A 27,062-nucleotide genomic window follows, 5' to 3' on the forward strand; every position below is an offset into this window, starting at 1 on the left:
TGTAATGTATGCACATTAGTGTGGAACTGTGTGAAAATGATTCCAACGCAGTGTCGTCAACTCATGACTCGATGCCTAAACTCAGAGGATCGACTCTTTGTTCAGCTCTTATTGCAACTCTTACTTCGAGTGAATTTGAACCGAATAGGTTTTGCACTGGTTCTTTTAAAATTTAAATGAAATGTAAAAGTTGTTATTCCGATATTGGGCCTTAAATATACAATATATTTCTATAAACAAATTACAATAATACTTCAAAGGTCATTTACTTTCACTGTCTCACTGTACACTTTCACTGTATGAAGTTGACTCCGCAGAGAGTCGATTCTTTTTGAGACCACTTTTACAGACGCGTGATGTTGCTAGGCAACTCAACTTTAGCTATGTCATTGCTCTACACTAGCCAGTCGGATTGATGTGTGTGTGATTATGTGTGATTATTATTTACTTTGTAAAGGTAAGAACAGTGGTAAAAGTGACAGTTGCTCTTTAATATCAAAACAAGATAGAAACTTGTATTAGAAGCTGCCTTAAAACAGCATACTACTACATACTACGTAACAACAGTATCGACACATCTGTTGGTGTACTATACTATTAAGTATAGAAGTACGCTAACTGTTAGCATAAAAGTTACAATCAGTACATTTTGTATGTTATAAATTTCTGTTTTTAAGCCAAAGTACAATTACAACTCTGCAGTTGTAGTTTTCATAATTTTCCAAACACTTACAGGTTAATGTTTCAAAGGGCACTAATAAATATTTAATTATTTTTACCATTAAAAGCAAGGTAAATAAAAATAAACAAAACAAGGGAACTAACTACAAGTGTACTATATAACTAAAACAACAAATCACAGAACCAGGCTGGCTTGTTTGCATCTGTCCTGATTCTTGATACAGACACATGTCAAAGAGAGACCATCACTCCACTCCAGTCTTTACTACTCACAAATAAAAACATACTGGATTAACTTGCTGAATGGCTAACATATTACAGTACTATGGTTTGCAGGAGAAAACACTGAATTTGGTGGTATTGTTTGTTAAATTGTAATGAATTCTGTGTTTGTTTCAGTTCGGATCATGTTCAATCATTTTGTTGTGCACAAGCTTTGCCAGCATGGTGACCCCGAGTGGTGATGAACAACTAGACGAGGCTCACTGTTTATGGGCCCTCTGTCAACACCCGTGCTGCTGGGAAACTGAGCATCGGATTGCCGAGGGCAATTACCGCCGCATAGTCAAAGTGTCCTCAAAGTGTCCAACTTCTGTTGTTGAAGGTGGGCTCAAACCAGTAGTGTGCACTCATTTAGACGTCAAAACTGCACAGCTATATGCTCACTTAAAGTCAGATCTCGGTATCTGCCTTTGTACCTCACACTTGATCGATGATTGCAGTGATTTTCAGTCCGAATTCTAGAACTTTAGAACTTTAAATTTAAATCTTTCATGTCAAAATTCCCAACTCTTCTTTTTAATCCTTTATTTACAGAGAGTTTGCCATCTCTGACTGTGGTAAATGTTTCTGAATGGGCTGGCAAGACGAAGCTATCTAAAGAAAAACCATTGTATAAAGCTGTCAACTCTGAATCTGGAGCATCCCTGCACAGAACATCCTGCCTCCCTGTACCTCAACAAAAAGATATTTCACCAAGGATTAAAATGTAAGTGATGAAACCTACTAGATACTATATTTAATGTTTGGACTAACATTTTGTCCTGGATTTGGTGTCTTATGACCCGCTATGATGAATTAAGCGGTTAGTGGGAATTTATGAACAAATAATTAATGAGCTACATTAGCTTTAGTTTCAAACATGCTAATTGACTGCATTTGGAGTAAGGAAAACTACATTTTGTAAATGTAACTAAAGTAAAAGTAAATGTTTCTGGCTGCCAACACTGCAAAGTTGTATTTTTGATGTCAGCGAGTTTGGGTTTCATGTTAAGACCATTTATTACTTAGGCTTAAGATTAAACCTCCCTGATTGTTATTATTGTCTTTGATTATTTATTCTTTTTCTTGCAGCACAAATCCATCTTTCCCACCAATCAGCTCCTCAGTCTCTTCATTTAAATACAATGGCATCAATAAAAAAGTTGCAAAAGTAGGTTAAAGATCAAACTTTCCTTACCTTTACAATACTGTCCCATAGCCAGCTGTTTTGTGGATTGTTATTTTCTGAGGGCTTCTGTCTATGTATTTTCTTTTTACAGTTACACAAAGCTCAGATCAGCCCTCCGATTGGCTCCAAGTCACCATGGGGACTAGGCTCTGTGGTCCTCTGGATCCCCAACCCTAACTGTATTCCTGAGCCTTGTGCCCCAAAAAGGTATTTAAGAAGAATAATCTGCCTCAATTCTAAATATACTCTATGTAACCAAAGATACAAAGTCTGAGACCACTAGTAATTTTACCACAGTGCTTTTAATTACAAATCATATTAAAATCATGTTGAATCTTTAGTAAATGGAAAATAGTCAGATGTTTAGATTTGTAATGAAAAACATTGCATTAAAAACATAAAAATAGCTGCATTGTACTGCTGGTCTCAGACTTTTGCCCCCTATTGTATGTTTACACCCTTCTTAATGATTAGATTCAAATGTTTAAGCCACACCTACTGCTAACGTGATTATAAAATCAATAAAATAAAATAAATGTGTTATGATAATATGTGTAGAATGAATGTATTGAAAATATAACAAGAAGTCTCAGTAAACAGAGAAAGAATATTTGTTGATACATACAAGCATTACTGACATTAAAAGTCAACGTAATTTTGGGTTGTAATGAAAAACATCTAGTTCTCTTGACAGATGTCCATGTCACTATTTTTCAGACACATGTCTACTATTTTGAATGATTTCCCCTATTGCAATCCCACCCATGGACAAGCCAATAACTGTCCGTATAGGTGCCCTAGAGCAGGGGTTTTCAAAGCTGCGCCTAAACCCCCCCCCCCCCCCCCCCCCCCCCCCCAATCCCTCCTTTTGTCACTTATTTTCACTGTTCGCCCTAGTTTTTTTCAGACTGAACTGGATACCATTAAACGTGCGTGTGTGCGTGGTCAGCAAGACTAATCAAATATGTCTCCTGTGTGTAAAAAATTAATTGCTTTAGTTTTAGGAGTAAACAAATCTCGTAATGCCACGCCCCCTGGTCAGGGACTCGCCCCCTCCCCCCCGGACATGTACTCCCCCCCTCCAACAGGTTGAAGACCCTTGCCCTAGAGTTGCCCGGCTTGCCTGTTGAATGGCTCGAGATCTCAGCAGTGGGCTGGCATGTTAGATCACTGTGTCACCTGAGCGCCCTGTCAGTGTTTTTGGAATGGGATGTCTAACAAACTAATGTTCAGGTTTTTATATCAGTATGTTTACAGTTGTAGTGCACATCTGACAGCAGTGTTCTATTAAATGTTTTTGCTTTTACCTGTAAAGAGCTTTTGTTTCTTTACTGTCAGTTCAGAGTCTTCACAATATTCTGTAAAGGATTTAACCTGCCTTCCAGCCTTCCCAATACAAACAACAGTGGTGAGTAAGAATGATTCATTTTAACTGTTTTATTTCTGAATCACTGGTCAGAGCAACACATCTGACATATATGTGCCCTTCTCTTTTAGAAATGCAAGACTCAAGGAAGAAAGAACAAAATGTGGTTTAAGCATACCTGTTCGTCTAGGACTGTTCACTCCAGGGGACAGAAGGAGTCGAAGGGATCAGTCTCGCCAAGTCGGAGCACTGCTCCTTCCATTGAGCCAGACAGAGCCAATGAAGAAAGAGTTGCTACCATGGGTGAACCTGAACTCCAGACAGAGAGCAGTTTATTTTTGCTAACGAAGAAACACATTATCTTGCACAACATCCAGGAAAGGGGGGGCAGAAGGGTGAACAAGGACACAGCAACTCCTGCCTTCAAACTGGACAGCAGGGTAAGGGCTACATAATATACACACTGTCTGGGTAGTAAATGAGGAAAACCTTTAAGCTTGTGCGTCACGTATATACGTCTATACCTTACCGAGCAGTTAGTGCTCTCCTTTAAGCGTGTTTAGCTGTTTACCTATAAGCAAGTGAGAGTTTAAATCGATTTCATTTAGCTGAATTCAGATATATCTGTGTAGTGCTTGACAATGGCGATGAAAAACTTTCTTCTCATATTAGGGATTAAAGCAGAAGAGAACCAGGACTCAAAAGAAAGCCAGAATTTTTAAATGACCCATATATAGCAAAAAAATGATTATAAATGAATTAAATACAAATAGATTCCAAAAAAAGTTTGACCCAAAACAGATCTTGCACATCAGGACTGATCTTACATGTACAGTAGAAAATAAAAATATTGACCTGGCATTGAATTACCAGTACCAAGGTTTTACTAAGCTAGGGCACCAATTAGGTTGGTGCAACAGAAAAAATATGCTAGACCACTATTATGATTGGCTGTGTCTGGGGGAGTATGGACTCTCAGTGTCGGTCCCAAGCCCGGATGAAATAAGGACGGTTGTGCCAGTAAATGTTAATAATATTTACACTCTACATATTATTTATTAATAAAGGATGTATAAACGTGTCCAGTTTTATTAGTGCTGGTACTGATTATGCAGACAGGTGGGGAGAGCATTGACTGGGACAGTCTGAGGAGGCAGGTATACCTGTGGAGGAAGCATCATGTCTCTCATCATAAAGAGTTCAGGGACAGACACAGTCCACCAAGAGGTGCCAGTGTACCTCAGGAGAATGCTGCCCCATGCTCTGCTCATAAAATGAGTCCAACTAAGACACCCTGCAGTATTCTGTGTTCAGGTGAGTGTACTGTTTGATTATATTCTTATTGTTTAACCCTAGAGCTCCATGGTACAGCTACATTTTGCCCTTTTATACACAGACACAATTCTATGCAAAAGAATTGAAGTAGACACAACCTCTGCAGTTTGAAAAAGAACATTGTTGTGCAAATGTTGATGCAATGGTATTTTATATTTGCTGAAACAATGTGCAAAAGTTTCTTCCTTCCAGTATTGTTGGTCTGTATGATGATGTATCCTGTCTGAAGATGCAAAAGTGTCTACTTGTAGTGATTTTGCTATGCCATTTATTTAGTGATATAGACAGAGTAGATCATTAAAACCAGTGCATAACATGGGTCGGGACTCACCGACCGGTCCGTTCCGGCATCTTTACATTTTACTCTTTGGTGTACAGTGACTTTTTTTGCATACGGCACTTCTCACAAGCTGCCGATACACTTTTTGCTCTCATGTTCATGTTGTTCATGTCGTATATAAACTGCATTACTCAGAGGGGCAGTACGTGATGCTCATCTGTTCCTGTTCTCTGCACAAGTCTAGTGCTTGACAAGTAATGTTAATGCTAGTATACGTAATGGATGATTAAAAACCCACCTATTTACTAAGCACTTAAACTGAGAACTAACATGTACCTACTAATGCTCTTATTTATAAAAAAAAAATGTAATACTTAATGATCTGCTGATACCTGCAGCTACACAAGCCAGCATGTGCATAAAGGGAAACAAACACTATAACCATAATGTAGCCAACCTTAAACAGTGCTGCTAAATCATGACGGCAAAACTGAGGGAGGGAAGGTTGGATGTGGATGTAGCTCCATGCTATTGCAACAGTGACACCAACCAACTGGTTGAGTTGTAAAGGAAAACACAGCAGCATGTTTTTCCACACATTTAAAAGGCTCTTTAAGAAACACAGACTTTATTAAAAAAAAAAGTAATTTTAAGCAATTACTGTAGATTATTATTTCCAGTAGTTGCTGCCTAGAACTAGTGCCACTGCACTTAAACAGTGGGCAGCATACAGTAATCATCCTTGTAAGAAATATGGTAAAAGTTCTCTTATCAGACCGTATTATTTTTATTGTACAGAGGTCCAGGTTTTAGATTTGTTTTAGCTTTGTGCACTTTCCAGCCTACAGTTTTTGTTGTTGAGACTGTGTCATTCAGTTGTTTTTTTGGGGCTGTACTATTAGTGCATTTAGCAAACTCATGCACTCTCAGGTCACTGTGCTGTTTGTGTGTGTGAGGCGCCCACAGTGTAAGCTTAGAAAAATCTTTTGATTGTATGCATATGTTAGTGTAACACTTGACTGCTTTTTCATAAGAGGAATGTTAGCCTGAATAAATGCAAAGCAGATACTTAGTCTTCTAAAGGATCATTCCCCGATATTCTATTTTACAGTTGCGTGTCTGGCTGCTGGTGTGACAAGGTGTGCATTTCAGTGTGATTGTGCCTACATACACGAGTGTACGTACAGATGTTATACATAGACAAAAACACAAGAGAGAGAGGGAAACAATCACTCTAGTGGACCCTCTTCAGTTCTTTACTGCCAGCATTCAACGTAGAAGCTTCATGGTGCAAGAATTCATGACTGCTTAGATTATCAAGGGTCAACGACTAATATGAAATATGATGGGAGGAAACTGTAGAGCCTAGGAAACCCATGTGGACAGGGAGAGAACAGGGAGACATTGACAAGACAAGGATTGGACCCTTGTTTCTAGACCCATGATGCTATGCAGCACAATCTCTATAGCATTATACTATTTTTATTTTCGTCAACCGCTTTGACCTGGTCAGGGTCACACCAGGACCCAGTTCTACCAGGAACCCCTGGACTCAAGGCAGAAATACCCTGGACAGTGCACTTATCCATTACAGGTGCATTATGTTTTTACTGAACAGTTCTTTGATAGGATGACAATAAAATTGAAGTGAACTTGAGCATATCTCTCTCTCTCTCTCTCTCTCTCTCTCTCTCTCGCTCTCTCTCTCTCACAGGTGTAAGGTCAGTGGTCCCAGTTGCTTACACCTCCATAGAGAAGTCTAATCCCAGTCCTAACTCTAATCTGGCCTCGACAATCATTAGTGGAGCGGTCAAACCCTGGACCGGGAGCAGTACCACACAATGTCTATGTATTTCCTCAACATCCCTCAGATAGCCACAAACACAAAATGACATTATTTTCAAAAGGAGTTTCACCACAAAGCAAGCTCTACACAGATCCAGAAAATCCAGTGGCCCACACAGAGCCCTGACCTCAGCCCCACTGAACAGCTTCGGAATGAACTGGAACATTGATTGAGGCTTTCTTGACCAACATCAGTGCCCAGCCATATAAATGCTCTTTTAACTGGACAGGCACACATTCCCACAGACATACTTCAAAGTCTTGAGAGAAGCCTTCTTAGGAGAGTGAACTAACATGTACTTACATGTTATAGCTGAAAAGATCACATAAAGGTTGCTCGATTTTAATACCATTTGTTTTTTAAATAGAATGTCCAACAAGCTTATTGTCAGTGTCCAAATACTTTCAGCCATAGTGTATTTTAGAACAACCTATTATGTTAGTAGTTAATCATTCTGTTTTAACCAACTTATGAGGTAAAGTGTGTTGGAATTTGGTAGCTGTGAAAAACCACAAGCAATTAAGTACATAGTTATTTTTATTGGCAGCGAATTGTAGTCCGAGAACATATGGGAGAATATCCAGTCCACTCATAAAATTTGACTTTGTAGGTCTACAGTTACTCTGCCCACCCTCTTTCTATCAGTGAAAATGGACCACCACTAATGAGATATTTTTTGGATGGTGGATCATTCCCAGTACAGCAGTGATGTTGACATGGTACTGACATGGTAGTGGTTCTGATTAATGCCAGATGCACTGAGGATTGTTAAGGCCAGGTGTATTGAGCTGCCCTATGACGCTGGATGACAGCCGATGTCCTGAACACGCACAGCAAGTGCATTTCCATTTCCTCCACAGCTATCATCATGGTAACACACTCGTACACAAAAATCCACAGCTGCACTGTCCAGCCTAGGTCACTTCTCACACCCGGCCCCTGTCCCAATGCCAGAGAACCTGCAGTCCCACCATAGACACAACTTACACACACACACACAAATTTTAGGCTTTTTCCAAGTACATAGCTTGAGAGAATTATGTGTGTTTGAGAGAAAGCAGGGCTTTCTCTGTGAGAAGACATTTCCACAACCGATGCCCAAAACTACACAAACTGCTTCATGTGGTCGGGGTTTTCACCTCTACCTGTCCCATCCTGGCAACAACAACAAGGTCTTCTTTCCACCATAGGAAACACCACTGCATTGACAACCCGGAGAGTCCAAACAAGGGAACAAAAGAAGAACTTGCTTAGAACCGATGTAACAAATTAGGAAGTTTTGTAACATAAAATTAATAAAAGTTGACAGTTCGTTTGCACCTTTATTTGAGCCAAAAAGAAAGTGGAAATTCAGCAGTTTAATGAGCCTAAAACCGCAACTTACTTACTACAAAGTGCACTACCTCGTACCTTGGCAGTGATTTGTAGTTACGTCCAAAAACATTACAGAGAATATCCAGTCTATTCTTAAAATCACGCACTTGGCAAGTGCTGAAAACCACTTCAAAATACTTCTAAAAACACGTATTCATATAGAATAATATCTACAGAGATTGGCATGTTAGTTCTGATAAGGGTAATTTTCTATTCCATGTAACAAAATAACACCCAGACATTCGTATGCCTTTATTTTTTACCAAAGTTTCAATGCAAGTAGATCACTTATGCAAGTTTCACAGTAAAAACAGCAGCAATTTGCAAATCCTTTTGACCTGACAAGAGTACAAAGCAAAGCATTGAGAAACAGAGAGGATTTTTTTATAACTTAATGAACCCCAAGCTCTGCACCTACATCTAAGACAGGTGTGCACAAACCCAGCCAGTTGAGAGGCTGAACCATAGACGCCCAGCAAGTATTGTGTCATAAAAACACTACATAAGGAAGAGTTCAAATGTTACATTTATAAATGTAAGAGACAATATTGTAGTGCAAGGTCTGTCCAGGACTAAATAGCATAGTGCATGTTTGTACCAAATCTTGCTCATCAAGTCTCACAAACAAACACATTCAGTTTCAATGTGGGAATCACCTTTGCTATGTTTAACCATCAATATTTGCAAATATTTAGCAGGTTAGCTCAGTTAAACCTCAGAACTGCGTAGTCCACAGTAGCATTGCTGCAGTTCTCCGAGCAGTTGAATATGTTAACTAGGCCTGATTGCGTCAGTACCTAAAGGTGTGTTTGGCCAACGTTTAAGGTCAACTATGAAGTCCAGCTTCTGCTGCTTGTTCACACACAACCCCTGCTGTGAAACGTTCAGTGCTGGACGGTTGCTGGGCAGGGTACGACATATCTACAGAATCTACAGATTCTCAGTGCCTTGTGGTCGCAACTGCAATATAAGAGTGGGTGTGGGTGCTTGCAGCTGATCTGTAAGCATTTGCCCCAATTAGTGTTGTGCCAATTTATTGGGTGGATAAAGACGGCTTTTGATGGCCACTGACTAAGGGAAAAAGTAAACGTCAGCATGCCCAGGCTGGCCTAATTCAGTCAGAGGCTTACAAACAAATCATTGTGAAGAGTGTGTGATTTAAGTAAACATATGACCTGATGGACAGATTAGTGTTTCTGTAAATGTGTGTGTGAGAGGATGTGGGAAAGCGTTAAAGAAGGTAATTTCCCAAAATTAAACCTGTGATGCAAAAGCCTTGGCCTTGCTGTTGTCAACCTGATCTTAAAAACAATGCTGTAGTGTTTCTTAAAACGTTGGAGCTGTAAATATAATAAAATAATTTAATATTGTCCAATATTAAATTCTGTTTTTACACAGAAACAATAAAAACACTATGATAATCAATTTAATGCTGGATAAATTAGCTATAAATTTGCGAACTCATGAAGATTTATGTACAGTAATGTAAATGACCCAGTGACCTCAAAAGACCTTCCGACTATTCCAAGGCGCTCAGGTGATGCAGGGATACATTGTGCTAACCCACTACTGCTGGGATCCAGGCTCACACAAGGCTCTATCTATTATATATATATATATATATACTGTATATATACTGTATATATATATATATATATATATATATATATATATACAGTGTATCACAAAAGTGAGTACACCCCTCACATTTCTGCAGATATTTAAGTATATCTTTTCATGGGACAACACTGACAAAATGACACTTTGACACAATGAAAAGTACTCTATGTGCAGCTTATATAACAGTGTAAATTTATTCTTCCCTCAAAATAACTCAATATACAGCCATTAATGTCTAAACCACTGGCAACAAAAGTGAGTACACCCCTAAGAGACTACACCCCTAAATGTCCAAATTGAGCACTGCTTGTCATTTTCCTTCCAAAATGTCATGTGATTTGTTAGTGTTACTAGGTCTCAGGTGTGCATAGGGAGCAGGTGTGTTCAATTTAGTAGTACAGCTCTCACACTCTCTCATACTGGTCACTGAAAGTTCCAACATGGCAAAGAACTCTCTGAGGATCTTAAAAGACGAATTGTTGCGCTACATGAAGATGGCCAAGGCTACAAGAAGATTGCCAACACCCTGAAACTGAGCTGAAGCACAGTGGCCAAGATCATCCAGCGTTTTAAAAGAGCAGGGTCCACTCAGAACAGACCTCGCGTTGGTCGTCCAAAGAAGCTGAGTGCACGTGCTCAGCGTCACATCCAACTGCTGTCTTTGAAAGATAGGCGCAGGAGTGCCGTCAGCATTGCTGCAGAGATTGAAAAGGTGGGGGGTCAGCCTGTCAGTGCTCAGACCATACGCCGCACACTACATCAAATTGGTCTGCATGGCTGTCACCCCAGAAGGAAGCCTCTTCTGAAGTCTCTACACAAGAAAGCCTGCAAACAGTTTGCTGAAGACATGTCAACAAAGGACATGGATTACTGGAACCATGTCCTATGGTCTGATGAGACCAAGATTAATTTGTTTGGTTCAGATGGTCTCAAGCATGTGTGGCGGCAATCAGGTGAGGAGTACAAAGATAAGTGTGTCATGCCTACAGTCAAGCATGGTGGTGGGAATGCCATGGTCTGGGGCTGCATGAGTGCAGCAGGTGTTGGGGAGTTACATTTCATTGAGGGACACATGAACTCCAATATGTACTGTGAAATACTGAAGCAGAGCATGATCCCCTCCCTCTGGAATCTGGGTCGCAGGGCAGTGTTCCAGCATGATAATGACCCCAAACACACCTCTAAGACAACCACTGCTTTATTGAAGAGGCTGAGCGTAAAGGTGATGGACTGGCCAAGCATGTCTCCAGACCTAAACCCAAAAGAACATCTTTGGGGCATCCTCAAGCGGAAGGTGGAGGAGCGCAAAGTCTCGAATATCCACCAGCTCCGTGATGTCGTCATGGAGGAGTGGAAAAGCATTCCAGTGGCAACCTGTGAAGCTCTGGTAAACTCCATGCCCAGGAGAGTTAAGGCAGTTCTGGGAAATAATGGTGGCCACACAAAATATTGACACTTCAGGAACTTTCACTAAGGGGTGTACTCACTTTTGTTGCCGGTGGTTTAGACATTAATGGCTGTATATTGAGTTATTTTGAGGGAAGAATAAATTTACACTGTTATATAAGCTGCACACAGACTACTTTTCATTGTGTCAAAGTGTCATTTCGTCAGTGTTGTCCCATGAAAAGATATACTTAAATATCTGCAGAAATGTGAGGGGTGTACTCACTTTTGTGATACACTGTATATATATATGCACGCTAATGACATGCAAATTACATGTAAATTACATGTAAAAATGAAAAACAATAAGGGTCTTTGAACAAACCATTGTGGGACATTATATTGCTCTAAGGTTTCTTACTTAGTTTCATAGACACTAGCAAATTAAGTGTGGTAGTTGTGGTTTCAAGTAGTCAGGACATAAATCCAACAGTAATGATTGGCTTGTTTAAAGCAGATCCTTTCTGTTATTGCCAATCACCACCAAACTTGGGATTGTCTCATGGAATCTGTGCCATTTATTCAATACTTTGTTGGACGGCCATTTTTCTAAACAAGCAGCACAGATACATAACATCCTGAGAATGTACTGTAGATTTGCTCTGTCTTTTTGTTTGTACCGCTCTGCCCGTGATCCTGGAACGTTCTGAGATAACATTTTCTCAACAGGCGGTGCTCTGTGAGCATGTCCTACGCACTCGTTCCCCTTTTTCCACCTTACACAGCAAACCCAGTGTGAAGTAACTCCACCAAACGTTACTCACTTTCACATCGCCACTGTGCTTGTTTGCTGTGCACCGAGGGTGCCAGGCTCTGAAGAAGGAACCACCTCAGATTCGCCAGCCGAAAGCCAAATGAATCAATACTCTGTTTATTGGTCTAAATTTGACCTTTTTTCAAGCATAGTAAGGGCAGCCAGATATTTTGACTGTAGTCTGACACTTTTTAATGTGGGGATTCCAACTGGGACCTGTGTAGCTTTGAACATACTTGAACAGTTGTTAATGTTAACAGCTAATAAGATTTCTACTTTTTACACTGACAATGGTACCTTTTAAGTGTTGCCTTTATTTAATCATACACAATTCCCACCTCCTGTTGCATAACATTCAGCTTTGTTAAAACTATAGATTTACTTGATAGGAATGTACTGTACATATGTCTTTCTTTCATGGCAGATAAACAATATATAATCGTCTATTTGTTTGTCATTACATACAATAAAGATGAGCATCTATCACCTGCCTTATCATTTACTGTACCCTGAATTTATTCAGGAAGGGGTGTGTTTAATTTCATGACACATGCCAGTTCTATACTGATCAGCCACAACATTAAAACCACTGACAGGTGAAATATTTAACACTGATTATCTCGTTTTAGTGGCATCTGTCAAGTAAACAGTCAGGTCTTGAAGTTGGTATGACAGCGACTCTGAGCGACTCTGACAAGGACCATATTGGGACGGCTAGATGATTGGGTCAGTGCATCTCCAAAATGTCAGATCTTAAGGACTCATGGATGCCCAGTGCTGACCTTTGTCCACTAGATAGCATCAGAACCGGACCATGGAGCACTGAAAGAAGGTGGCTTTGTCTGATTAATCATGTTTTTCTTTACAACATATGGACAGCTGGGTGTGACATAAAGTCTTGTGAGAAGCCTTCTCAGAAGAGTGGCACTTTTTGAAAAGTGGCTGTTTTTGAAATTGGATGTCCAACAAACTTGTGGTCACGTGTTTAAATACTTTTGGTCATATAGTGAATGTGTTCCTACCATTTAGTTACATAAAAAACAGTTGCAGAAATCTTGAGACTGTCATGACACACATGCCCACTTATTTAGACTTTCATAACTTGTTCAACTGTAACATTGACAACCCAACATGTAGAACATCTATTACATACTAATAGAGAACAAGTGCATGAGCAGCATTTTTAGGACAATGCAGAGATGCTGGAGCCTTTAGGGCATACTCATGAGGAATGTCAATTACTGATGACCTCCTGAGTGTGTACCAGCTCCCGGGGTCAGGGTTTATTGGGACACAGCTGATTCCACACATACTGTCCTCTCACACCAGAATGTGTGATACACTTGCCATGCCTGAGACCCCGTCTAAAAGTAGATTTGCTAATGTAGGAGAAATTTACAAAGGAAAGCCAGAAAATTTGAAAAGCCTCTTGTCATACAGGTACACACACTCATTTATACACACATATCCGCTGTTGTTCACTCGCACTCTGATGCTAATCCTGGTGAGTCACTGGAACACCAATTCCATTACAGGTCAGAGGAAAAAAACAAACTGTCTTTCTTACTCTTTTAAACACTGAGTTCCTGTTTGCTCGCTCTGTCCGTTTGTCCATCACCATCACAGGTGTGTTTGTGGCACAATACTGAGGTGTGACCTATGATCTGTGTAGTCCATTAGTCATCTTCTGGAACAGAAGGAATGTTATTCAGAAAAACAATGGTCATGGCAACCCCATCCCACCCACCAACATTTAATCACACCTGCCATGACTGATTTACATTGCTCCTTTATTTCCACACACATGTGCACTTAATCTACTTCTTCTTCATAAATCCACAGCCTTGACCCCGTGATGTATGATGTTCCAAGCTTGGCATGCTCATGCAGTCAGTACCGAAAAATTAAAAAGGCCCCGCGCATTCCGCGCATTTAAACAGACCACCGAACGGGTGGGTAGATTTGGATTAGCTGTGCGCCAAATCCCACATTAATTTCAAAATATGCTAAGTGAAACCAGTCTGTGGTTTAAAAGTGCAAGCGTGAGACCGTCATGCAGATGTAGGACTGTTCTAAAGGCCGTTTTACTGCACACACGGGCTATATTACTTTGAGAGGAAATTCTAATCTAACGTATTCTATTCTATGGCTAGGGTATGACTACAGTTTGGCTAGTGTTATGGACCCAAACACACAACTGTGAAGGGGGAATTTGAAGAAGTCTCTACTCTGAGTTTGAGAGCCACTTTACAAAGAATTCACTTTTTTTATTAGCTCTGTAGTACATGTGCTGCCTTCTGCAGGGAGTGTGTATTGGTTGACCTGTTATGGCAAGCAGCCTTGCCCGTCCTGACTTTCCTCACTGATGGAAATGTTTGTCTGGAGCATTAACAATGGCTGGGTTTGAGCCAGACCATCCAAAATGCCGAACAATTTTGCTGCCCCATTCCTCTTTCTTAGTCTCTTTCTCCATTTCATACTTTTACATCCACCTACTCCCTCTCACACACGCGCTTCCCCTCCCTACGTCTTTGTATAGTACGAGAAAGCATGCACACACACACATCCTGCTTTTGTGGGGCCGGAATCTGAGGAATTCAAACCGAGGCCACTGTCCATTGAATCCTGAGATGAGGGGCACCTGGAAAAACGGTGAAGAAATTAGTATATAGTATAAAAAGTATAAATGATTGCATGCTAGCACTTACCACACAAGTGCACGCACACCTGTTCAGGGCCGGCATGCTGAGCTTCATTCGTCATCTCCTTCTCTGAGTTATCACGTATCTCAGTCTCATATACGATATGTTAACACTCACTCATGTATCATAACTTACACATGCCTAAACACAAGCACACATTCTCCGTTCTACTGGATAAGCATCTGGCACCTGTAGCCTACCCACCTCGCACACCTTGCTCTGGGACACGCCCACACGCACCTGTCCATTGCCTCTCTGCTGTTCAGTGCTGGACTCACTCATCACTTCCCTCTCAGTTCCTTCAGTTCCTCACATATCTGAGTGTCTAATATCCCCCTCCAGCCTAGCAGAGCAATCATACAACCAGAGCAGACGTTCAGAAGCCAAATCATGATCAGCTTTATCTGATCATCGTAAACGAGGGTGAAATCTGACCTTCCATCTGTATTCCTGCTTTTACATTTTATGAAGCACAGATTCTGAGATTCTGGTGGAGTTTTATATTAGATTTGAAGCATACATTAAAGAAAGCCGCTGCTTTACATTCCAAATGGTTTACATACATGAAAGTTACAAGCCAACTCTTTACTTTTTGGGCACATCAAAGTACGATCCTTTACTTTACCCTATATAGCCAAATGTTTGTGGATTCCCTCTCCAAAGTATTGAATTCAGGTTTTTAGTTAAATGCATTGGTATAAGGTGTAAAGAATCAACTATAGAAAAGCATTATATGCCTGTGTGGACAGCCATTCCATAAGAGTAGAGGCTGCTAGAACTGCAAATGGAAGGGTGCTAGACCTCCATATTAATGCCCTTGGTTTTGGAATGTCATATCTAATACTGTTGGCATTTACATATGAGGTACTAAGATTGCTGATCTAGTAGCAGTCTAGCAGTCTATTACTCTAGCCCTCCATGACTGAGATCTGGGTTAGAATCTTGGCAGGTGCTAGCACCTGGCCAGGCACCTACACAGACATGATTGGCTATGCCTCAGAAATGGGAGCTGAGGTGGCCAAGGCCATGTGATGGATTGGCGCCCTGACAAGGATGAAGTAGTGGTGAAAAAAGAAATGAACAAAAAAAGAAATTAATCAGTCACATTATAAAGTGTGATACTTTGAAGTTTGGTTGTGGATGTTCTTCATACCACTCCAGTTAATGCTTGGCATTGAGCATAGTGATCTTAGGTTAGTGTGTGACTGCTTGGCCATAGAAACCCAGTTGAAGAATCTTGTGAACAGATGAACAGTTGTTGGGCTGACGTTGCTTCCAGAGACAGTGTTGACCTCAGTAGTGGCGGTTACCAATGAAGATACTGACAAGATTATTTTTTAATAATTGTTTCAATACTTGCGGGTCTTTGTTGAGCTTGTGTGGCCTAACACTTTGTGGCTGAGCTGTTGTTGCTTCTTGAAAACTTTACAGTCATAGTACTTATGGTTCACTGTGGCAGCTCTAGAAGCAAAAATCGTCATCAACCTCTGATGTGTGACCTTCACCAGTGCAATGTTTTTATGTTTAATGCAGTTAGTAATTGATAAAGTCTTGACATAGCATTTTTATCGTAATCATGCACATCAGACTTTCATCTTGCTCAGAATGGTGCTGCGTTTCTTATCTGGGCGTTGAAAACATTAACCCAAAGCCCAGCTTGACCCTGAGTGTAACCCAACACTTTTCAACTCCTTAAGGAACGACAATGGGAATGTTTAATTTTTCCCCTCAAAACATCGGAACCAGGGTTTCCTGGAATGTAGCCCGTCTGTAGGAAAGACTTGACAGGAAGACCTTCTAGCAGAAGGTTTTTAAGGATATCGCAGTGTGTGTACACTCATGAATGTACGCTGAGAATTTTGTTGGACGCCTGTTGAGTTGTTTATGGGGGTTTCCTTCTCCATCTGCATCACGGCTTCCTATTACAGAGGAAAGCCGTTTGGCCGAGCGGGAGTTCCCTACTCTGTTGTTCCACTATAACTATAATAACTGGAGACCTTTTTTGCGCCAGTTAAGGGGGTTCCCAATCCTGGATACGTACTCTGTGTACCCTTTGCTCTACATAATTAAGTGTTTCGCTGTCAAACACACCCATGTAGACTCAGGAAGGGTCTGATTGTTAAATCATGCTGTGGTGAGTAGTGGCAGGAAAAACAACAATAAAAGCAGAACGGACACTGCAGGTCCTGGGTCAGGAACTATGGAAGTCAGCAATACTAATTGTGTGAAAACCAGGTAAATGAAGTGAAGCATGCATCTCCACAGACGAACACTGGCAAGATTTGATGACCACCTTGCTGCCCCAGTCAACTGTAGGTGCTGTAATTGTCAAGTGGGGACATCTATGACCAAAAACAGGTCACAAAAGGTCACAGAATGGGACCGCTGAGTGCTAAAGCAGGTAGTGTCTTTAGTAGATGCCGCTATTACACTGGCACTGAGGTTAATACCCATCTAGCCGTTCCTCCCACAGACTTGGCCAATTGTGTCTGTTGACTGGTGGCCAGGCCTGTAGAACCTCTGAGACTCAAACCTGAGTGCTACTGTCTTATCCAAGTGTCCAGTTTTTACTCCAGATGCCCTTTCTGATGCAACCATATTATTTTGGGCTTGGAACCAGTACTGAGAGTTCACCTCCCAATGGCTAGGCTGTTTCAGCCACCACCCCCATCCTCGGACCACAACAAAAGAACCGAAATTCATGACAGTTGTTTTTGGACTAAGATGCATGATGCAAACCTTCAGTCACAGAAAAAAATGTACAAAATTCCAAGACTTTTCTGACATGTAGGACAGATTCCTTGTAAGTGTGTGTAAGCCTGAATTGTCTGCTCTGACTGCCCCAACAGGTGTCCTTAGACTGTCTTGACTGTTTTTTTTTATTTTTTATTATTGTCTGTGCAGTGAAAAATGCAGTGAACTGATATTAAGTTAAAGAATTTAAGATTATTACTTAATGAACTGTTTTCTTCATAGCTTGGAGAACATTTTGGTCCTGCCCTTCCTTACTCACTTTGCTCATTTCATTGTGTGGTTATGTCAGAGGGGGCTTGCCTCACACTCGCACTCCCCCTTTTTAAATTCTCTCTCTCTCGCTCTCTCTCTTACTCCAGTCCTGGTCCTCCATAAAGCTAAACTGGGCTCTTATAATCCACACTCGACCGACTCTCTCCAGATTTAACTCTAGATTTCTAAGTGCTGACTCAATTCCCTGTAGATAGGTGGAACTGGAACTCATCTTCCTAAGACATCAGTTCTGAACTGACTGAGTGCTGAGACTGAATAAAGCTGTTGGTGGATTTTTGTAAACCCTTGGATATTTTTTTTTAATTAACAGACACCTAGGAGATGTATTATTTTTTGAGTGTGAAGATGCAAACAATTGTGGTGCTGGTTATTCTCTGTGCTGCTGGAAAAGTGAGTATATAGCAACTATTGTTTAATATATTCATATCTAAATGAATTATATTTAAATCGAAAATATGCTAAGAGTGTTTAGAATGACTTATGTTTGGAAATCAGTGCAGGTTCACAGAATGATGCTTTTTACCAATTACCCGAGATTTTAGATGGACCAGGAGACCAAGAGCACAACTTTAGCTCGAAATAATTATTCGCTATCATAAATAACAAGGAATATTAAAACGTGTCTAAACATGTGAAATTTTAATTGGGCACCTCTATACAGTTAAAAAAGTTGGTAGATAGATAGATAGGGATGAGACCGCTGGTGTTTTATCCACTTATAGAGATTCCCAACATTTTTAAACACACAAAGTTAGTGTCTGCTCCAATAAAAAATATTTTAGTGAACCTTTTAGTGCAGTGTGTTAATGAAAGGGCACCACAGAGAAAACCTTTGCTCACAAAAACGTGCTACAGATTTTTGGGCTTGGAAAAGACCACCCTAATGTTCCACAACACTTCTGGGACAAGGTTCTGTAGGTAGATAAGACAAAACTTTAACTTTATGGCAATGATCAGAGGACAAAAGCACTGCCCACCAACACCAAAGCCAAATCCTAAAACTAAAGCATTGTGGTGGGAGCATCATGTTTTGAGGCTGCTTTGCTGCTTTCGTTTTGGGACACGGACAGCTTGAAGTGAGCAGAGGGAGCAATTAATTTAAAATTGGATTTAAAAAGGAATGACAGGTTGGAAGTAAATCTGGGTTTGAATCTCAGTGGTACTATTGTCCAGCCAGTTGTCTACACAGACATGATTGGCTATGCTTGAGGAAGAACTGGAGCACGGTTCAAGGTTTTCTGCCTTGTGCTCAGTGTTTCCTAATGGAACCAATACTGCCGCAACCCAGACAAGGATAAAAAAAAAAGTTGATTAAAATGAACTGACTGGTAAATGTTTTCTGTTAGGTTTGAGATTCAAAGATGCACAGAATTCAACGTTGTACGTACACTTTGTCTTTGTGTCATTGAGCAATAACACTTTTTGTTTCGCTGAGTTGACTTGTTTAAGTTCATGTTGCAATACTGTACATTTCTTAAGTTTGTGCTTTTTAGTATGTATACATACCAATTAAGCTTAGTGTGCTAAACAACAACTGACACAGATAGGCTGGCAATAGCAGTAAATTGTCAGCAAATTGTCCAAAATGTGCAGTGCTTTGTTCACATGCGAAACTTATTTTGTTTCTAAAATTCAATTCAGAAAGTTAAATGACATTTACAAAGCTAGCAAATTAAAATTTTAACTTAAGTACAAAGGTACACGTATGCCTTGGCTGTTTTGGAGCTGTTTTTTAGTTGCAGCTGTCACCAAGACCAAAATTTACAAGACTGTGGATATTGTCACCCCTGTTTCAGCATCTAAATCATAGCTGTTTTTTTTGACAGCTATTCCATGTGGTCTCAAAAGGCCTCAAACTAACCCTATTAGTGTCTGGACAAACAAGTCGCCAGCTGTAGTCAATTATTATCATTAACAAGAAATTAGGAGGCCATGACTTTAATGTTCCTAATGCAATAACAGCCCTTAGACCTCCATTCCTCAGGTATGCCTGTATAACTCATTGCTTACTTGTTCCTGGCCTGGCCAACATTCAGAAAATGTGCAAGCAATTCATCATCTGACTGACAACATCAGCTCAACCCTCATCATAAAAAGCACCTTTTGACGTATGTACTTGGGTGCATGCTGTACCCTCTGTCTAGCACCTCTTTCAGACATTTTTACTACAAGTGAAAGCATGTTGAGGTCACGGCTTTTTGCCTTGTACACCTTGAAAGACAGGAAGAATGATTTGGCATCACTTTCCCTCTAAACATTTGATAAAAATGATTTGATTCATTGCCAAAACTCATGCCCCAAAAATCCAATAACTTTGCTCTTGGCTTACTGCCTTTAATTATCAGTCAGTTTACATAACATCCTTACAAGCTGTTCTCTCACCTACCCTCTCTCCCACTGCTGTGCTTTGCTAGGTTTATGGAGGCTGTTCCGGTCAGTGCACGTGTCCTCCAACACCCCCCTCGTGCCAAGTAGGAGTGAGCTTGGTGCTGGATGAGTGCGGCTGCTGTAAGGTGTGCGCGCAACAGTTTAACCAGGAGTGTGGCCCAGACAAACCATGTGACCACATCAAGGGCCTGCACTGCCACCTAGGGGCTGGAGGAGACTCACAGCATGGCCTCTGCAGGGGTAAGTGTGCAAAGGACGACGGTGCAAATGCACAAAGAATTATTTTCAGTGACACTGTAAATCCAGTAGAGAAATATTCAACAAAAAATTTTGTGTCCAGTGGTAGTGCTATCGGGGGTCTTGTCTGGGTCCAGCTGTTTTGCTCACTAAACCTGTAATATTATTGATTATTTTTATTGTTATGTTTATTACTGTGGCCATTTTGGTGTTGCACCAGGTAGTGTAGGTGCTGCACAGCTCCAGGGACCTTGGGTTTCCTCTATATACTTTTATTCCCCATTCACTCTACAAGAACATATCAGTAATTGAATTGTCCTTGGTTTAAGTAGGTGTGGGCAACAGGGGTGGGCAAAGCCCTGCAATGAATTGGCACCCTGTGCAGGACAAAGTGGTGTATGGTTGCACTTTAAACATTTGATAAACTTACTGTGGCTCTGTGTGGGTGTGGTTTTGTTTTAGCGGATGCTCAGGGTCGTCCGTGCGAGTTTGGTGGGCGCATGTACCAGCACGGGGAGGATTTCCAGCCCAGCTGTGAACATCAATGCAGCTGCATGGACGGTGTAGTTGGCTGCATGCCGCTCTGCCCTCATCGTGTACCCCTGCCCACCTGGAGCTGTTCTAAACCCCACCTGAAAAAGCCCCCAGGGCAGTGCTGCGAAAAGTGGGTGTGTGAAGATGACAATCACATCAGTGAAGACCCTCATGAAGTGCTACCTCCTCAAGTGCACACCAACCGCATTGACAACCTGCTGAACACAGGCGACGGCTATCAGAACAGAGGAGGCGATGCCTTTCAAGGTGAGCTGCTGTGAATATGTGTACTGTGTGGGTAGAGTGACTGACAAAGTCCATGTCTTCTTTAGTGGACGTCCATGCCTCTGTTAGTGGAACTGACAAGCACAGAAGCCACACTTTTCACTGACATGTATAGTGGTCACACCTACTTTAATGGGTCTGACAGGTACAGAGTCCATGCTGCCCTTACTCAAGGGTCAGCAATAGATACCATGCCTTACTTACTGGGACTAATTAACACAAAGGCCATGTCTTCTGCATTAGGACTGACAGATATAGTGACCATGCCTCCTTCTATGGGTCTGTCAGGCTCAGAGGCAGTTCTAATTCATTAAGACTGACAGGTTACTGGAAGCAAGAGACATAGCGGCCACACCCTTTTCACTGGTGTTGACAGGACAAGAAGCCACACCTTCCAAAATCCTTGAATAATATGTATAATTTAAATAAACAACTGAATTACGAAAGATCTTCAAAAAGTTTCCTTACTCTTATATTTTGATTATAAACGGTGAGGGTGGGATAAGTAGTAATTGGTCCTGTCTGAGAGACTGAGAGACACTTATAGTCCGGATTTAGCACCATCTGGACGCTCAAAGAAGCTTTAAGGGAAGAAGATTTTCATGTGATGATGATGTGACCAAACACATGTTTTGCTGATGGCATTAAAAAGTTGATACGACGCTGGAAAAGTGCATCGGAAGGTGATTGTGGAAAAGTGACGTCATTTGTTTTTAAAATTCTTAATAAATAGAGTTTAAAAAGTGCGGAAATGTTTTGAAGAACCCTCGTACACAATTGCATAACAAGCCTTGCTCCTTTGACTTTTCATAGATTATGTAACTGTATGATGCTGTGATTTAGACTACAATGCTTACCCTGACTCTGCACTTTGCTTGCAGAGTGGGCATCACTACCCATGTCCAGAGTGCCGTTCCCATCCTCCGAGTGTTTCCCTCAGACCACAGACTGGTCCGAGTGCTCCCATTCTTGTGGCTTCGGTGTCTCTAGCCGCGTGACCAACAGCAACCCTCAGTGTAAACTTGTCCGTGAGACGCGCCTCTGCAAAATTCAAGAGTGTGGCGTTGTTACAGTCGGCAAGGTATGGAGCATTTGCACCAAGTACACAAACATTCAGTTGTAGCCCCACACCTTTATTTATTTTCAGTTCCAATTAACGTAATTCATGCCAGTAAAATACAACTGGGGACCAAAAGTCTAAGACCATTAGAGAAAAATGCATGTCTTTGGTCTTTTGGAAGAAAACCAGAGCACTTTGAGAAGACCCACAAGGAGAACATGCAAACTCAACACAAAAGGACCCTGCCCGCCCAGGTCCTTCTTGCTGTGCTTTAAGGCTATTGTTGCTAGCGAGCAAATTCTATAGCAAATGTTCGGAACTGTGCACAAACCCAAACTAACACCATAAAACTGAAAACTAGTGTTGAGATTTATACTACTTGAACACTTAAATCTAACAGTTTTTGTTTTATTTTTGGTGCAGAAAGGGAAGAAATGCAGACGGACGCAGAGGTCCCGGGAGTCAGAGCACATCTCATTTGGCGGCTGCACCACAGTGCGAAAGTACCGGCCCAAAACCTGTGGCTCGTGTGTGGACGGCCGATGTTGTCGGCCATCAGAGACCCGCACGGTACGTCTGCGCTTCCACTGTCCTGATGGAGAAAGCATCACACGCAACATCATGTGGATCGAACGCTGCAGCTGCAGCCAAATTTACTGCAGTATGAACACAGACAGTTCGGCTCCTTCTGTTAGCCTGCACAACGACATCCACACCTTTTCACACTGATCACATACACATCCTTTATACTGATCACACACTGTACAGCAACATCCAAACCTTCTCACACTGATACCTACACCTACACAACCTTTATACTGATCACACACTGTACAGCAACATCCAAACCTTCTCACACTGATACCTACACCTACACAACCTTTATACTGATCACACACTGTACAGCAACATCCAAACCTTCTCACACTGATACCTACACCTACACAACCTTTATTCTGATCACACACTGTACAGCAACATCCAAACCTTCTCACACTGATACCTACACCTACACAACCTTTATTCTGATCACACACTGTACAGCAACATCCAAACCTTCTCACACTGATACCTACACCTACACAACCTTTATACTGATCACACACTGTACAGCAACATCCAAACCTTCTCACACTGATACCTACACCTACACAACCTTTATACTGATCACACACTGTACAGCAACATCCAAACCTTCTCACACTGATACCTACACCTACACAACCTTTATTCTGATCACACACTGTACAGCAACATCCAAACCTTCTCACACTGATACCTACACCTACACAACCTTTATTCTGATCACACACTGTACAGCAACATCCAAACCTTCTCACACTGATACCTACACCTACACAACCTTTATTCTGATCACACACTGTACAGCAACATCCAAACCTTCTCACACTGATACCTACACCTACACAACCTTTATTCTGATCACACACTGTACAGCAACATCCAAACCTTCTCACACTAATACCTACACCTACACAACCTTTATTCTGATCACACTCTGTACAGCAACATCCAAACCTTCTCACACTGATACCTACACCTACACAACCTTTATACTGATCACACACTGTACAGCAACATCCAAACCTTCTCACACTGATACCTACACCTACACAACCTTTATACTGATCACACACTGTACAGCAACATCCAAACCTTCTCACACTGATACCTACACCTACACAACCTTTATTCTGATCACACACTGTACAGCAACATCCAAACCTTCTCACACTGATACCTACACCTACACAACCTTTATACTGATCACACACTGTACAGCAACATCCAAACCTTCTCACACTGATACCTACACCTACACAACCTTTATTCTGATCACACACTGTACAGCAACATCCACACCATATTTTTACTGGTCATAATCCTATACATAATACACTATTGCCAAAGGTATGTGGACACCCCCATTTTTTTCTATATATTTTTGCATTTTTTCCCTTTTTCTCCCATTTTAGCACAGCCAGTTAGTCTTCCGCTGCAGGTGATCCCAATTGCATTCAAGGAGGGTATATTTGCCTACTCCACGCCCATTCCCACACGTGCACAGTTGACTAAATGGGTACAAAAATCCAAAGACAAGCTCCATTATTTGGTGGAAAGCCTCGTAGGTGTTGTTAGACAAATTTGTGCCAATTGCTTTGAATGGGGTGTCCAAGAAGCTCATGGACAGGTGTCAACATATGCTGGGTCCTGAGTAACAGCCTTTTCAGCTATGAAAATGTCTGTTCCTTTTTAAAAGATCTGAATTTATTTAATTCTCTAATGAAGTGCTCATCATGCATTATAACCTAAACCTAAATCATGCACCAAACCTACCATCACCTTTGTTTTGTGTTAGCTAGATGTTAAGACCAGGACATCACTGCCTTATTTGTGATTGTTGTGCTTTAAAATTTGGTCCTTTGGGTTGAATGGGTGGCATTTATGTATTTTTGTTAATCATTTGAAGCCAGCCAATCTACAGAAGAGGGCAATAAGTGCTGCTTTTTGTTACATTGATATGTACAATGGCATAGAATAGGAAATTCACCACGATGTTTGGAAATGTATTTATTTTACTTACTTGGTTCCCTTGATTTTAAAGAAATATTTACTTTTTTTATCTGACACATGTTACATACAGACATAGTTCAGCACTTGGACAAGATTGCAGCTATTGCACTGACTGGTTTAATTTTGCAATCGCACAATCTTAAAAGGACTAATTTTATATGCATGATTTTTTTTTTTTACAAACAAAAGGTAAATCAGTAAATGAGAACGAAATGCAGCAGTTTGCTGTGAGAAGCAAACACAGACTGCAGTGAATTATGGGGCTAATTTTAAACCTAACACTGAGACCAGATGCATCTATTAAGATGGACACTGTCTAAATTTCTGAAGAGTGAAAGAAAGAAATAGTTTTTGTTAAGTTTTCTGTTGAGCTCTAATGTAGCTTCACTCACAGACGACCGGAGTGCACCCAGTTCCATGAATGTTTTGTATGATTTTGTGTTTTTGTGGAAATTTTTGTTTCTGTCTGACGTAGATGGATGAGTTGTGTGTAAAAAAAAAGATCTGTATTGAATTATGTGTGTAACACGAAAGCTCGCTTTTCTATTGTACATTATACAGGCTTCACTATGGGTGGAGTGGCCATTATTTTAGAGATTGCTCCATTTTTCGGGGTGTAATTTGAATTTTACTGCTCCTTTCTTAAACAGGAGTGTATTTACATTGTCTGATATAAACGGAATTGAACTTTTATTAATGTTCAAGTTAAATAAAATATATACAGAATTTGAAAGAAATGTGTTTATTTTCTGTGTTTGTCTAATGGATGGATGGATAAAGTCCACAAGCATTCTGAGTGAAGAAAAATCTCATAATGAAAATATGACAGAAATCTAACCTTTAACTGAAATTTATTTATAAATCATTTTAACTAAAAGTGTGTGCCATTCATTCATGTGTAACCTCACTTGTGCATCCAGTGCATGCATAACAGCACTGACACTTATCTCTTATCTCACTGATGAATGAACGGGGAATCCAAAACAAGGAATCTACGAGCCCTCCTCAACCAAGTATCTCCCCGAATCCTCCAAGCTCATAGGTATTCCTAAGTGAACTCTCCTCTTCAGCTGCACATATGTGTTTTCAATGGGTTTTGATGGGACTGAAGTATCCATAGCAAATGTGCTCACTGAACAATTTCAGTGCTGTTTGTGCTATATGGCTTAGATTGTTGTCCTACTAAAAAGTCCAACCATGACCTGGTTTAAGCTTCTTGAAAGCTTGAGAGGCAGCCAGAGTTGCATTTTATCTTCCGGTACTTCACGGAGTTATTGATTCTGCATATGCACAGATCCCTCAGCATACTTAACAGTGAGGATTACACTGTTTTCCATATAACCATCATTTTTTAAGCCAAACACCTTTCAGTGTTTTTATACCAAAAAGCCTAACTTTTAGTTATCGTTTTAGTTCTAGTAACAAAATCCAGGCAAAAATTTTTTGTAATGGATGACCCTTTAATAATTCCTATACATTCAAGGGAATTTAAAGTAAATAAATATATTTTGTTCATATTAATAAGTATAGGCGCCAATAATTATGGCAGATGAATAGATAGTCAGAAAGAACGACAGTTAAGTAGATAGATCGATTATGGAGAAACAAAGGGATGGACATGAAGAGACAGGGATGGATGAATGGAGAGACAGGCGAACAGACAGACAGGCATGTAGCTAAGTAGGCAGGTTCAGACAGACAGATGTTCTCCAGATATTTTATAGACAGAGAGCTATTTATCTGGATTCTTCAGATTCTCGTTCTCTTCATTTCTTTGCACACAATACGACTTAGCAGTGTAAACATCTCACCCGCCTCCCAAATTCCATACTGAAGTTTACCATCTCCCCCTTTCCTTTCTTACCATACCATCCAGCACACATTACCCCCAAACATGGACACACTTAGATCTCCATCATTTCCCTCTACCGCAGAATGCAGGAATATACCTCAGTCACATAAATGAGCAATTTAAAGTAGCAAATCCACCTACTAGCTTGTTTGTGTGTGGAAACTGGATTTAGTTATGTGATGTTGCTAGTTGATGGTGTGTGTGATCTTTCCTCTTTTGCCAAGATTTAC

General features: G+C 40.7%; 2 protein-coding genes across 2 annotated transcripts; both read left to right on the forward strand.

Moving 5' to 3' along the window:
• Positions 1–438: 438 nt before the first annotated feature.
• Positions 439–8,269, forward strand: LOC134317928 (uncharacterized). Its single transcript, XM_062998669.1, has 9 exons — positions 439–457; positions 1,081–1,285; positions 1,498–1,669; positions 2,035–2,113; positions 2,223–2,338; positions 3,470–3,539; positions 3,629–3,937; positions 4,613–4,811; positions 6,827–8,269. Exons 2-9 carry the CDS (start codon positions 1,126–1,128, stop codon positions 6,985–6,987), a joined length of 1,266 nt encoding a protein of 421 aa, XP_062854739.1. The 5' UTR covers positions 439–457; positions 1,081–1,125; the 3' UTR covers positions 6,988–8,269.
• Positions 8,270–18,226: 9,957 nt separating this feature from the next.
• ccn1l2 (cellular communication network factor 1, like 2) lies at positions 18,227–23,124 on the forward strand. Its single transcript, XM_062998185.1, has 5 exons — positions 18,227–18,271; positions 20,296–20,509; positions 20,969–21,307; positions 22,207–22,406; positions 22,809–23,124. Exons 1-5 carry the CDS (start codon positions 18,227–18,229, stop codon positions 23,112–23,114), a joined length of 1,104 nt encoding a protein of 367 aa, XP_062854255.1. The 3' UTR covers positions 23,115–23,124.
• The last annotated feature ends 3,938 nt before the right edge of the window (positions 23,125–27,062 follow it).

Source organism: Trichomycterus rosablanca, chromosome 7 (assembly GCF_030014385.1).
Source record: "Trichomycterus rosablanca isolate fTriRos1 chromosome 7, fTriRos1.hap1, whole genome shotgun sequence".
Lineage (NCBI taxonomy): Eukaryota > Metazoa > Chordata > Actinopteri > Siluriformes > Trichomycteridae > Trichomycterus > Trichomycterus rosablanca.